Below are 14777 nucleotides of genomic sequence, written 5' to 3'. Positions count from 1 at the left end.
AATTGAATTTGATGACTGTTTTGTTGAAATATAATGAATATTTAATGATGAAAACTATGGTTTGTGTTATGCTTCCTTTAATCCGTGAAGTTTTAAAGCTATCTGGGCTATCTCCCCTAAGGAATTGTACACCCCTTCTTAAATTCACAGGGTAGAAATTTGATTAGTTTCCTGTCTGGCGCCCAACTATAATTCTGGGGATAAAACTATGCTACAATAATTACCTGAAACTGAGAAATTGTTCTGTTTTTATTACTTTAAAATTAGTCCTTCATATCTACATAGGGAGCGCCATGTTGCAAACCAAACACCGGCTCCAGAGAGGGCTTTTGGAGTCTTCTGTGGTAACTATAAATTATCTTACACACTTGGACTTGCAGGGTTAAGAGAGTTTAGTTGGTTGCAATCTTCAGCCTGTTAGGTGCCATTAAATCTTTCACAATGTTCATGTAACAGTTAGTTTAGATTTTTGCTTAATATCTTAATGCCAGCCTTTTTAATCTAAAAAGCATTACGTGTGAGCCCACAGCCATAGTTAAGAATGCTCTTTATCAGTGTTAAATATGAATTGTATTGGGGGTCTTAAGTGTCCGTAATTTACTTATGCTCACTCCTAAACCTCAATGCAGTTCCTGATTTTGTTATATTGGATGAGCGTTCTTTGTTCACTTTGACATTAAATTAATGTTTGGCATCTATAAGACACAAGTTTTTGCTTGGCTCTTAGTCTTGTAACTTTGACCCGCTTAATACATTGGTTCTCATAATACCAAGAGAAGAGCCATTTATTTAGTTTAGTTACCTCTTCCCCAGCTGGTTTAACATAGTCAGTCCATGAAGGTGAACTTGTATTACCATATATTATGAGCAATTATGAGCCAGCGATAATGAGTCTGAATTAAGAATATGTCAGTTACCTCCTGGGTAAAGTTTTGCTGGCGTTGCCGATTTGTTCCTCCTTCAGCTATTAAAAAAACCTGAAAGTCGGCTGCACCACAGCGGTTTTAATGGGGATGAAAGGAACTGATTTGATTGGCAATGATTGAAGTCGACTGTGGCACACATTCCAATAATCTATTCCTCCTATACTTTAACCACTGTACCACACAGTGCCAGGGATGTGCACCTGCGCTTGTGCTGTGCCTTCGCTGCGCCTAGGTGGATGAAAATGAGGCCCCTCATGTTCAACAGTGGCTGCTTCCCTGCTGTGAATTAAGATCTGACTAACTATTGACTTCTCAAATGCAATGCAAATGCATGGGTGTAACAAAGAATGTATAGTGACAGTCTTATTGGAAAACAACACAGAAATTCTTAATTTTGATAAAACATTGGACTACTTTTCAATGGTGAATTACTTCCCCTCTACTATTATTTATTTGTAGGGCCAATTTTTTTTTCCTTTTGTAATTGTCAGGAGTGTTTCTTATGACTGCCAGGAAAAACTTCTCTGGAGTAAAAACAACATTTTATAAGCAATATCTTGCCCTGGAAAAGATCCAATTTAAGAACTCAAATTCTGACATGTAGCGTCAATGGTATCAGCTTTTACTTTGAAAACCTGATGACACAAGTTAATCTTTTTAAATTTAGCTTGACAATAGTACCTCCCCTGAGGACTAGACGGCGACGGATTTGAGGTCAAACAGAAGATTGCAACATAGTGCATAGGGGTGGGTCTGTGAAGCAGGCAGGAGGCGTGAATTCGCATCGGAAAGTTAACTGTGACTCAGTTGAGCGGAAGTAGAGCTGCAGCGAAGTCAGTGTGCACAACAGGTGTCAGTTTTAGTGTCTTATTGAGTGAAGGCTCTGAAGTGCTTTGGATAGTGGGCATATAAAAATTGTTTTCGGTTAAAAAAAAATGTCAGACCTTCGACCCAGGCTGTGTGTGCTGGAGAAAGGACAGGGTGGCTACGGCTTCCACCTGCACGGAGAGAAGGGCAAAACCGGGCAGTTCATCCGGCTCGTGGAGGCCGACACTCCCGCCTCCGCGGCCGGGCTTCTCGCGGGAGACCGGCTGGTGTTCGTAAATGGGGAGAGCGTGGAGGGCGAGAATCATCAGCAAGTGGTGACCAGGATACGGGCAACTGTCGGGGCTTTAGAGCTTATCGTGGTGGACGCCGAAACGGCGGAGCTGCTAGAGAAACTCAGCCTGCGGTGCCGGAAAGAGTTCGTCACGGAGGGGATTCCCTTGCCCGAGGGGGACAACGACTCAGACCGCGGGGACGCAAAGAGCAACGGCACCCCAAGAGAGTCCACCCGTGTCCCGTATGAGAACGGGGATGCCTCCTCGGAGAGCTCTGAGAAGTCAGGAAGGCTGAGTGCCACCTCCAGCACTAAGGTAGTTATACAAAGCACAGCTGCTCATTTAAAAGTACTGCACAGCTATTCTATTCTATTCTATTCTATTCTATTCTATTCTATTCTATTCTATTCTATTCTATTCGTATAGTATCTATATTATATTACTGAGAAAATATATGAGTGTCATCACAATTGCTCTTGCTCTTTTTAATAAATCCCCTTTTAGGGCATATTTGTACAATTGTCAGGTCAAAAAGGTCAGCTATTAACCCCTTACCCCATAAATGGGAGGGCGCTATATTTCTGAAATTGGGTAATTGTCCTAGGGAACCATCATGACCAAAATGTCCCGTCAAGAATGTCTATTTTTTTTTAAGGTTTTGAGCATGTTTGATACCTGATTAATGTGATTTGTTAAGTGAATTCCATAATTCTACAAACAGAATTGCCATAAATCATCTTGATAATTATTTTGCAGTCATATTTATAATAACACAAAGACAGTGAGAGATCTTAAAATGATAGTTACCATGTTATTAATATTGAAGTCTGACTAGACTAGTAGGATTCATCAGCCAAAACAGCAGCCTTCCTGTTGTGGAAATAGATCCCCTGATAATTAGCTACTTCCAGTGACAGGGAAAAACTGAGCAAAGACAGAAAGGTGACACACACACAGGGAAATGTGCCAGGCCTCTACTCACCCCTTTTCAACAGAGTCTTTGTCATATTAATGTCTGTCAGTCTCTCTGCTTCCCGTCTTGAGTTCCCTGTCAGGTTTGGCTTGTCGGACCAGAAGTTTTGTTAAACTTGATGCATGTCAGCGACAATAGGCATCTCTTTGTACTTTTTTTTTTTGTATTGTTATCTGATAGGATTTTGAAAGATATGAAATTGACAAAGACACATGCCCAAGAATAGTTGACGAAGGCATGTCATAGTTTTTGAAAATTTTGAATGAGCTTTGTTGCTACTGCTATATTAACAATGCTAATGGTTAGACCTGCCACCACAACAACATTTTATGTGGCCAACTTTTAATTTTTCTTTCGTTGTTTCGGTCTTTTTGTCTTTTTGAAAGACAAAGCTTTTGTTGTCGGTTAGGCAACAATTTTAAAATGTTTGAAAGTCTCATAAACATGGCAAGAATGGTGGGCCATGCAACTGTTTTAGCCAGTGCAAAGTCTAGGCCCTGATTTAAATGTTGTGTAACATCACTGCCAAATAGCCTCATTGTGGAGGTGTTAAGCTGTGTGTAGCTCTCACAATGGGAAGTGTTTTCGATATAGGACTTACAAAAATAATGGGATACTGGGTGTTTTTTTTTAGACTTGGCCATCTTGATGGGAGTTAAGGACCTCCTGAAAATCAACATGAAGGAAGTGGTAGTGAATTAGCCTTGCATTAATTACACTGTAAAAATGTATATTAGGTCAAATCTTTATAGCTTAACATGTAGAACTTGGTATCATACAAAAGTGTACCTTCATACCAGTTCCTAAGCGATTCTTTTTCTGATACCAATTTCAGAAAATAAATTTTCAGAAAAAGAAATACACATACACATTTAAATACAAATCCTTAGTTTTCATGCATTCAGAGAGGGAGAGTTCCTCCTGAAAAGTAATCAAATTAAAAGCAGTAGTTTCATGTACCTGAGCAGCATCTTCACGTTCCACATACTTGTTGACTGGTCTAGATTGATTGGCAGCTGGACAAGCAAGCAGACAGTCGATCCATGAGTCTTTGATCAATTGTTTTGAAGTATTTTGGGTACTTTTGATACAGATGAGCCCACGAACACGGACAAAGCTTTGTGTTCTCGCTGATACATGAAAGTCTTGGGGGAGCCTGCACATCCCTCTGCATGTGATTCAAGTGAAGCATCTGAATTATTATTCACCACGAATTAATCACACGAAAAAAAGATGAAAAAAAAACTAGCAAGGAAAGTGTGAAAACATTTTTTTATAGCTTCTCCTACAAAGATTGAAATGGAGGTAACAGATTTCTTGGTACCACTAGAAAATACTTTAAAAAAAATAGATCAAACTAACTGTTGTACTTAAATTAGTATTAATAATGCTGTGACTGACACAGATGCCTTGATTCAACCATGATCCCAACAATGTCAAGACAATTTGAGGCTAAACGTTCTGCAGTGTCAGAAAGCTCTATCTCAGTATCAAGTTATGGATACTCCAAGAGAATTGCTAAGAACCAAACATTGGACAATTCTGAAGTAGCCTTCAATGAGCCCTGATTTGAATCTTATAAAACATCTATGGAAAGAGCTGAAACGTGTAGTTTGGAGAAGGCATTTTCAAAACTAAGACAGCTGGAGCAGTTTGCTCAGGAAGAGTGGATCAAATTACCAGCTGACTGGTGCAGATGTGTCATTGAGAGCTACAGAAATCGCTTTGTTAGAGTGATTGACTCCAAAGGATGTGCTGCAAGATATCAAATCAAAGTTCCCATCATTTTTGTCCATGCTATTTTTATTTGCTTTATTATTTAAAGTATTCAGTTGAATCAAAAATGAAAAGCAAAGTCAGGTTTCTATTAAATATGTAATAACCAATAATAGAGGCCGATTGCTTTTGTCAGTTTCAAGTTATTTCAGCAAATGCTGTGGGTTTCTTCTCTTTTAACACAAGGGTACCAACATATTCCTACATGACTCTGTGTGGCCAAATATTCATGTGAAAAGACAAGGTGTTCTTGTGAAAGATTTATTTAAACTGACGATTTCCCTGGGCAGGCCACCCAAGAAACAAACGGGTATTGATGTATTGTAAATGCTGTATTGGAGCACTTCTGACTGATAATAATAATAATAATAATAATAATAATAATAATGATAATGACAACAATAATAATAAATAAATAATGAAATGCTGTATGTGATACCGTTATACCGAGACGATTATTATACCTTGAAAAACTCAGGGTCGCAACCATACAGTGAATAAGGCTGGAGTGAAGCAAGAATATGTGTGAAGATAAGAGAAGGGTGGAATATGTTCGATATTTGTAGAAATGTCAACAAATGTGACAATGGCATTACTGAAGGATCACATTAATATTAATTGGATGGACGCAAGGTGACAGTGACAAATTTGAAGCAATTCAAGCAAGACATTCCTCATATATCACATTTACAAGAATGGGATGAATAGGACGGACTAAGGGGTTTCAGTGACCTCGATCTTTGACCTTTGTCCACCAAAATCTAATCAGTTCATCCTTGATTTCATGTGAATGTTTTTTGACAAATGCTAAGAAATTCCCTCAAGCTATTCCTGAGATATCAAGTTAACGGGAATGGGGTGGATAGATGGGACCAAACGGGAAGTCACAGTAACCTTGATCTTTGACCTGCATCCACCAAAATCTAATATATTCATCCTTGAATTGAAGTGACTATTTGTGCTAAATTTTCTTTTGAAAAATGTGATTTGTGGTCAATTTTTTTGCTTTTATGAGATAGACAGTCAGGAACTGCAGAGAAAGGGGAAGGATATGATATCCATCTTTGCCAAGAAATCCCTTCAAAGAATTTTTGAAGCCTAATCTTAAAAGTAAAGAGAATGTGTGCATCACAAAGATTTACAACATCATAGAATTTCCACACAGTCCTAAAAGTAGATAAAGACAATCCAATTAAACAAATAATATCAAAATGTTACACTTGGTCATTCATTTATTTAGGAAAATTATCCAATATTATATATTTGTGAGCGGCAAAAGTATGTGAACCTTTGCTTTCAATATATGGTGTCACCCACTTTTGTAGTAATAACTGCAACTAAATGTCTCTGGTAACTGTTGACCAATCCTGCACATCGGCTTAGAGAAAAGTTAGCCCATTCCTCCATTCAGAACAGCTTCAACTTCTGGATGGTGGTGGGAATTCTCAAACGAACCATATTTTCAAACCATTAAGTGCTTCCCCAACATTTCTATTTCTATCTATTTAGGTCGGAACATTGACTTGGCCATTCCAAAGTTACTTTCTTATTATTTAGCCGTTCTTCGGGAGAACAACTTGTACGTGTTTGGTTGTTGTCTGGCTTCATGACTTACTTTCTCTTGAGATTGAGTCCACTGACAAATGTTCTGACACTTTCATTTTGAGGTCAAAGGTAAATTTCTGAATTTATTGTTTCATCAATAATGGGGAACTATCCTGGCTCAGATAGGAGAACAGAGCCAGACCATGATACTACCACCATGTTAGGATAAGGGATAAGGCTCTCATGCTGGAATGTAGTGTTTTCCTTTCTCCAAACATAACCCTTTTCATTTAAATCAAAAGGTTAATGTTTTTTGTCTCATCCGTTCACAGAAAAATTTTTCAATGGACTTATGGCTTGTTATTGTGATCTTCAGCAAACTGCAGATGGGCAGAAATGTTTTGTTTGGAGGACAGTGGCTTTCTTCTTGTGACATTGACTTTAGCCAATGTAAGAGAGGACTTTACTTTCTTAGAAATTACTTTGGGTTCCTTTTGAGACCTCAGGGACTGTTACAAGTCTTCTTCTTAGAGCCAGCTTTGTTGTTTGACCACTCCTGGAGAGAGTAAAAATGATCTTGAATTTTTTCCTTTTCTTTCACCTTTGGATTGGTGGAGTCAAAACTTTTTATGGATGGTACAATTTCACCTTCAAATTAACTGCTAATCTAGGAGTTTCACATACTTTTGCCACTCAATAGATGGATAATTTTCCTCAATAATGAAATGTCTAACTAATATTTTTATCTGATTTGTTTAATTGGGTTCTCCTTATCAACTTGTGTGAAAATCTTATGTTTTAGTTTTTCTCATGTAGAAATATAAAACATTCTAACAGGTTTTACAAACTTTCATGTGCCACTGGATGTGTAGAAATGCAGAAGTGCAAGGGTTGAAAAAAATGTAAGTAAGTGGAGAGCAAAAAAACCAGCATAGACAAACAATAAAAACTGGGCAGGTTGGTGGGGCGAGTAACTACAGATCAGAAACATGCCACTCCAGAGCCAGAGATACCTGCAGATAGGTAAAGTGACAAAAAAAGCACACAAAGTATGGGAGAGAAAATAGACTAAATTAATGACATGCAGTGGTTTAATACACATACATGGAGAGTCTGTGTAATGGACAAGTTTAATAGTACAAAGAATACTAAAACAGTAATTGTGTTAATCACATTCATTGTGTTAGATTTGATGAGTGTACAGATGTGCAGTGTAAGATTATACATTTTACAATAATGTGATGTGTGAGGCCAGGTGCTGGTGGGAAGAAACTGTTCTTGTGTTCTTCTGTTCTTTCTCTTGCTAGAGGTGGAGTGCCAATTAGCCTCTCAGGAGAGTCAATAATTGCCTGCAGTCTCCCCTTATGCGTTGCAGTGGCCACAGTGCACTAGATGACAATGGAGGAGGTGAGGATGGACTCAATGATGGCAGTGTAGAAATGGACTATGTTTTCCTTGGGCAGGTTGAACTTAATCAGCTGCTGCAGGAAGTAGATCATCTGTTGTGCCTTCTTGGTGAAGGAGCTGATGTTCTGCTCCCACTTGAGGTCCTGGGTTTTGATGGTGTTCAGAAAGAGGTAGCACTCAACAGTGTCCATTTGGGAGCTGGACAGGGTGACAGGGGTTTGGCTGCACCAGGACACCATGGGATCAATCTCCCACCCCTAGGCACGCTCAGAGATTTAGCCTATTGAAGGTAGTGACATCTGCAAGCTTCAGGAGCTTCACTAACTGGTGACTGAAGGTGCAGCTGTTTGCGTACAGAGAGAAGACGATTGTGTTTAAGCTGAAGTACAAAAATGCAGCTTGAGGGGAACAGGTGCTCATGGTCTGGGGGGGGGGGGGGGGGTCAGCAAGATGTTTTCCCAGCTTCGTGTACTTGTCCCTGTCAAACAGGAAATCAGATGGAGTCAACCATGTGCACCTGGCAGAACCTGTCCCGCAGTAGAGCCAGGTTGATTGTGTTTAAGGTAGCTGAAGTTCACAAACAGGATTCTGGTTTAGGTTCCTGCTGTGTTCAGAAAATGGAGGATGAATTGTATTTACTGCATAGACCACAGATCTGCTTGCTCTGTATATATGCTGCAGGGGGTACAAGGTTTGATCAGTGATGGATTGGAGATGGGACAGCACAAGCAACTCAAATGACGACAGAAGTTAAGGTGACAGGTCTGTAATTTTTCTGTGAGCCTGAGTCTTTGGGGATGGGGATACATTTTGTTTTCTGGCTCTGTCCACAGCAATACAGTTACTGTGAAGGCAGTCGCATCAGCACAGAAGCGAAGAAATAGCTTTTGTGCTAATGCAGCTGAATTCCTATCCAATCTGGGGGCATGGTAACCCCACTTCAAAAGATGCAAATGATTCCTTCAAAGTAAAAATTAACAATTGTTTCTTTTCACTAACTGTAGCTTATAACCGATTGTCAGAGCTAAATGAGTTTTTTTGGGGTGAAAAAGGGGGTAAAATGTTGTATTTTGAGTCCTAACCTAGCATTTCTTGGTGCATTTGATAGTGGCTGTCTGTAGAGGGGTCATGGTGAACGCATGCAAATGCCTGTGACTTACAATTCCAATTCCTAATTTTTTTTGTCCATTTGCCATTTCCAAGACTGACACCTCATCCATGCCAGACGTTTTTCTGTTTTTCTTTAATCTAATATGCTGCATTACCTATTTCAAATTGACCAATCGATAGACATCACCCCGACTGTTTCCAGGGGACCAAGCAGGACACATTTCTTTACTTGAACCATTCCATCCCGAACCGGTTGGTGGTCATTGTTCAGCTGTGATGAATGACTAGCTGAATGTGCTTGGATGGTGCAATTAGAAAGACTGCCAAATGCATTATAATTCATTTGTATTTACAGTTACACACATCGTAGAACACCAGAACACGTGTACAGTATTATCATGGCAGTTAAACAGTGATGGCCATCTTCAAGAATTTGTTTTTAACAACTGAATATGTTGCAGTTTTGTGATTTATTACACAATAATGTTGCAAGATACACACACACTCAACAGGTTCCTGTTTCAGCAGAGGAGTTGTTAGCTGTTTGAGCGGAACCAGCGATGAAACCACTTCCTGCCCTTCTAGGTAGTTGCTACTGTGGTAAAGTGCTATCGCTTTTTTATTTATCTCAGCCAGGAGTTTAGCGCTATATGGTGAAGTACCGGAGCGCTCCTGTCACACACATGCACAGAAGACAAGTTGTTGCAACGTAATCATGCTGTTTTCAAGGGTTATTCTTGATTATTCATCTTCAGTGTCCACTTTAAGTCTCAATAGATTCCTGCAAATATTTCACAATATAAAAAATTATCTAGCTGGCTAGCAAGATAGCTAGCTGTCTGTCTGTGCTGCACCACTCTACTGCCTAGAAAGAAAAATACAACTTCACTCCTTATTTACAGCAACAAGCACTATCTGCAACACGGGTACAATCTGTCATGAGGTGGTGTTTACCAGGACCCAAATGCAGGCTCACAGACTTCGGTATCAGTTCCAAAATACAGTTTTTATTCCAATCAACACAAACAAACAAACCAAAAGGTGGCACTTATCGTGTCCACTTGCTTCCAAATCGGGAGGGCAACTCAACCGACAGATCCGGGGAGACACGGCTGGCAGGGCAGCCAGTAGACCAGCAGACAGGACCGCTGGAAGAAACGGAGTCAATAATCCTCCGAGTCGGGAGGGCAACTCCACCGACTGGTGACTTCAAAAGGGAGCTCCGCAGGAGGAACAGAAGCTGGAGGAACGGGAACAGGACGGACAGGGAACAGACAGAGGATGGACGGGTGACTAACAAATGAACCGACCACCAGAGGAGTGCAGGGGCAGGGTAATAGTGGGGAGATGATCAGGGAGATGCAGCACACCTGCAGGTGGTGATCAGGGGTGAGTGGCTGCATCTGCTGGGACTGGTGAGGGGCGTGGCCACGGGAGGTGAGAAGAGGAGGACACAGAACAAGCAGACAGGGGACTGAGGGGACACAGGAGGTGAGGAGAGGAGGACACAGAACAAGCAGACAGGGGACTGACACAGAAGGAGAGGGGGAGAGGGGGCAAAACAGAGGAAAACCGGACTCCTGACACAAACTACATAGGTAATGATGTTGCACTGTGTACTATAGAACATACTGTGTAAAATAAGGGGGACTACATAAAGGAAATAGGTGATTTGTAAGCAGCATTATACATGGTTAAAAATTTTAACCTAAAAGTGATTCTGTTATTGCAACAAGTCATTATAGGACTAATACTCTTTAGTTACACATCCTGTGCTGCCAGAATACAAAACCTGGCAAGACCTGCTTTCACACAATCCCTGTCACAGGTTTGTAGACATGGTAATGGTCTTCTCATTGATAGCATGTTTGAAGTGTAGCTTTTGTCTCTTTTAGAATTGTGCCCAGAGATAGTCATTACGTTTTCTCATCACATACTCCCTCAGTTCAAGGTCCTCCTTACAAGTCAGCCCTCATTCTGAGAGACCAGGTTGAAGCACAGGATGTGATGTTTAACTACATTGAGCTGTAAAACCATTAACCTTTGATATTGAACAAGCTTAGGGAATGTTTACAGTGGCTGCCTGCTGCCTCTTGTACTATTGCACTCAAACTCGGCTAATCCTGTATTCAGGCTGTGGCTCCTTATAGCAGAGTGCAAACTAGAGGTTGTGGGTAAATGGTAAATGGTCTGCTTTTATATGGTGCTTTATTACCTAAGCAGTCTCAAAGCGCTTTACAGTTTGACCCCCACTGACACACTCACACACATTAACAAACCAACAGCTATGCCGAACATGCTCGCCTGCCAAAAGGAGCAATTTGGGCTTCAGCCCAAGGACACTTTGGCATGGGGACAGGAGGACTTGGTGATGCGGGGTGTTCCATATCATTTCGTTCACAATAATACTGGTATAATTTTTAAATATAACAAAGAAATTCATATCATGATAATGGCAATACTTTGTTAATGATGTCATACTGTTACGCAGCATCACAATAGGACATATGTCCACAGCTTATCCAGGGCATTGCCACTGAATTCTAAAATTTCACAACTGCTCACAGTTAGCTGTCACGATTATTTCAGTTATTCATTCATTTCACAGGGACAGTGCTCATTGAACTGAAAATGGAACTGTAAGTGACCCATGGTTAGCCCAATAGGCTAATTTCCATCTGATAACAAATCATAATCATCACGGACTAATGATACATACTACAGTAATAACCAAGCCTTTGTGGTGGTCATACACATACATGGGCACTATGCCACCAATCAGCTCAAGCAAACTGTTTTTTTTTTATAAGCAACCCATTTTTTACAGTTCTGCTAATTGTATTATTTTACAAAACGATAATAAAATAAAGATGCTGTGTTGGACATTAAGCACAAGATAAAAGCTAATATGTTCATTTACTGTTAAAAAAACAGTAACGTGTTTCATATTTATGGTGTGATGATTTATTTCAGTTGTGGGTGTGAAAATAGATGCAGAGCTGTATGCACTACAAGATCCTCTCAGAAAGTTCTCAGCAGCACTGTGACGTGCATGGAGCATAGAGAAGCTATAACCTTCATGAGTAATTCCTCCAAAAGTTGATCAAAATCGGCACCTGAGTTACATATTAAATTTCCCCTCGGGGATTAATAAAGTATATACCTACCTACCTACCTACCTACATATGGTTTCGTTAGCAGTCGTCCAGGTGCATTGGCAACTTCTCTGAACATGATCAGAGGGAGCATATCAAATTTTGTGTCAAAGTCTGGAAATCATCAAAGGAGACCCTTAACATGCTTCAGAAAGCCATAAGACAATGACGCAATTAGCCAGTAGAGGTGTTTGAAGGTGGTATTTATGTTCCCATGGAGAATTTGGTCCAAAAACCAAAAAAGTTATTTATTTTGCTTTGGCCCAAAACCAAAAAGGGCTAATCGGGTCAACAAGGTGGTCAACCAGGCAAAACAGGTTGTTTTCTTTGACATTTATGGGGTTGTGCACCATGAATTTGTCCCCTACAATCAGGCTGTCAACACTGAGTTCTACTTTGATGTTCTGAGACGTTTAAGGGAAAACATTCATGACCTAAACAGTGGAGCTTTCCGAAGTGACAAAACGAAGAGTATAGCCTCTCTGTGCTCTGTGCTTTGTGCGTACAGATGCTAAGCACTGTTTGCACGCAACAGGAGCAGTCTCGTAAATATCTGATACACCCTCGTAATATTTTTTTCACTAAGACTTCACCGCACAGACAAGATAATTGTTCGAGTTGGATATGTTTACTCTTTCTGTTTCATTACATATGACCTCTACCTCATTGTGATGAAGACTTCTTGCACAAGTCAACTGGCAAGAGGGGGTCATCACACTCCTCTGAGTTTTGTCCCTAGAGCTGGGGGTGGCATGGAATTTTGCAGAGGCTGTCGCCTCATTATTCTCTATGCAGGAAGAACCCTGATTCTTCTGTCTTTTTCTTTCTGTCAACCAATCGAATGAAAAGATCAAAACCAGCAGTGTTTTTGTCTCTCAATGGATGTGGCATTCTTATCCATCTCAAACCTTCTAAAGCTAGTTGGTATATAGTTTCATTAAAAAAAATAAAAAAAAAAAAAAAAATTTAAACCATGGAGCATTGTTAACATGGCTCGGCCAGACTGTTGGTTACAGCTGTATGATTTAGCCATTAATTGATAAAGAAAAATCATCAGTACTTCAGCAACAAATTGAATTGTATCATTGCATGTCTCTCCTGTGTTATGGTGTTACTATCACATAACACTTGTTAGGCCACTGTTTGTGAGGTGTGTGTGTGTGTGTGTGTGTGTGTGTGTGTGTGTGTGTGTGTGTGTGTGTGTGTGTGTGTGTGTGTGTGTGTGTGTGTGTGTGTGTGTGTGTGTGTGGCTTAGCTGAAGCTGTGGTTTTATTGTGCAGTTCAAAACACACCCCTGAAAAATAGAGAGGACTGCTGACATTTTCAAAGGAACATTGGTGTGCTGACTGAGATGAAAGGAGCGGGTGTCTGTTTTTAGAACAAGACATTCTCTCCATACTAGTGCAGAAGTGTCTGTCATTTTTTTGTGTTCTCGGTGTTAGTATTTAGCTCTGCACTCTTTTCATCTAGGGACCAAATAAAACTGTGGAAGGCAAATACAAGCACGGGATAGCAGTCAACTGCACACAGCCAGAAAGACACTGGCCTGCTTGCTGTGGTGAGTTATATTAATTTATGCCAGAGAATGGGATGATGATTTTACACATTCCAGGAAGAAACCTTTGGATCTGATCTAAAGGAAACTGAGCCTGGCATTTAGCTTCCATTATTCCACCTCCCTGCAGAGTCCTGTCATCACACCTAGACTTTGGCCCTTTAGCCAGTTTGATGAAAACAGGAGGCTTGATCCCTGCCTTGGGATATTAGTCCTTGGAGAAAAAGTCAACAAAACAGTCATCAAATTCAATGCAATTCAATTTTATTTATACAGCGCCAAATCACAACATAGGTTATTTCATGGCACTTAACACATTAAAGTCCTTACAGCAAGATTTTACAATATTATACAGAGAAACCCAACAATTCAACAATTCTAACATAAGCTAGGAGGGAAAAACTCCTCTTTAAGGGAGAAAAACCTCCAACAGAGGGAAGAAAAACTCCCTCTTAACAGGAAGAAACCTCAGACAGAACCAGGATCAGAGGTGGGCCATCTGCCTCGACCGGTTGGGGTGAGAGGAGAGCAGAGAGAGAAAAGGACAGCGTAGAGATCCAAAACATGAGCAGTTGGTGGGGCCGACAATTGTCTGCAGTTCCATGACGGGACATCTGCAAAAGAAAGAACAGAAACTACGCGAGCGAGGGAACTGAATGGAGAGGCAACAGACAATAAGCAAAAAACTATGGGAGAGAAAAGGCATAAAGTTAATGAGATGTCATGGTGAGATATGAGTTATAGAGAGTGAAAGAGTGAGAGGAAAGAAGCTCAGTGCATAACAAGGTCCCCCAGCAGCCTCGGCCTATGACAGCATAACTAAGGAAGGGATGGTTAAGAGCCACCTGAGCCAGCCCTAACTATAAGCTTTATTTTAAAGCTAAAGAGGGTTTCTGCCCCTCGAATGCAAACTGGGAGCTGGTTCCACTGGAGAGGCGCCTGAAAACTGAAGGCTCTGCCTCCCATTCTACTTTTGGAAACTCTACGAACCACAAGCAAGTCAGTGGTCTGATTCAGTGATGATATGATATCCTGTGTCTCTCTGGTATTTGTTCCCATTGCATGAACATTCACTGGTATCAGCAGAGATGAGACTGAAGTATGAGGGAAAGACAAAGTGGTGGCAATTTGTCGCTCGTCACCTCCTGTGCCACAAACTGGTTCTTTGCTCCTCTGTGGTGGAGGTTAATTGGATTAAATAGTGCTTGCTCACCTTGCCTTACGAGTAGT

The 14777-nt window shown here is 40.6% G+C and overlaps 1 protein-coding gene across 1 annotated transcript in view; it reads left to right on the top strand.

The window, feature by feature from the left end:
• Window positions 1–1668: 1668 nt before the first annotated feature.
• LOC138626849 (Na(+)/H(+) exchange regulatory cofactor NHE-RF1-like) overlaps window positions 1669–14777 on the top strand; it is a 30047-nt gene continuing 16938 nt past the window's right edge. The window contains exon 1 of the mRNA XM_069708807.1: window positions 1669–2341. Coding sequence (XP_069564908.1) covers window positions 1862–2341 — 480 coding nt within the window. The 5' untranslated portion in view covers window positions 1669–1861. The remainder of the gene's footprint in view (window positions 2342–14777) is intronic.

Source organism: Brachyistius frenatus, unplaced genomic scaffold (genome assembly GCF_029030835.1).
Source record: "Brachyistius frenatus isolate BFR_SWC_R1_liver_20210118 unplaced genomic scaffold, ASM2903083v1 Contig_78, whole genome shotgun sequence".
In the NCBI taxonomy this organism is placed as follows: domain Eukaryota; kingdom Metazoa; phylum Chordata; class Actinopteri; family Embiotocidae; genus Brachyistius; species Brachyistius frenatus.
The sequence above is the reverse complement of the archived record's forward strand: the minus strand, read 5'-3'. Positions and strand labels throughout refer to the sequence as shown.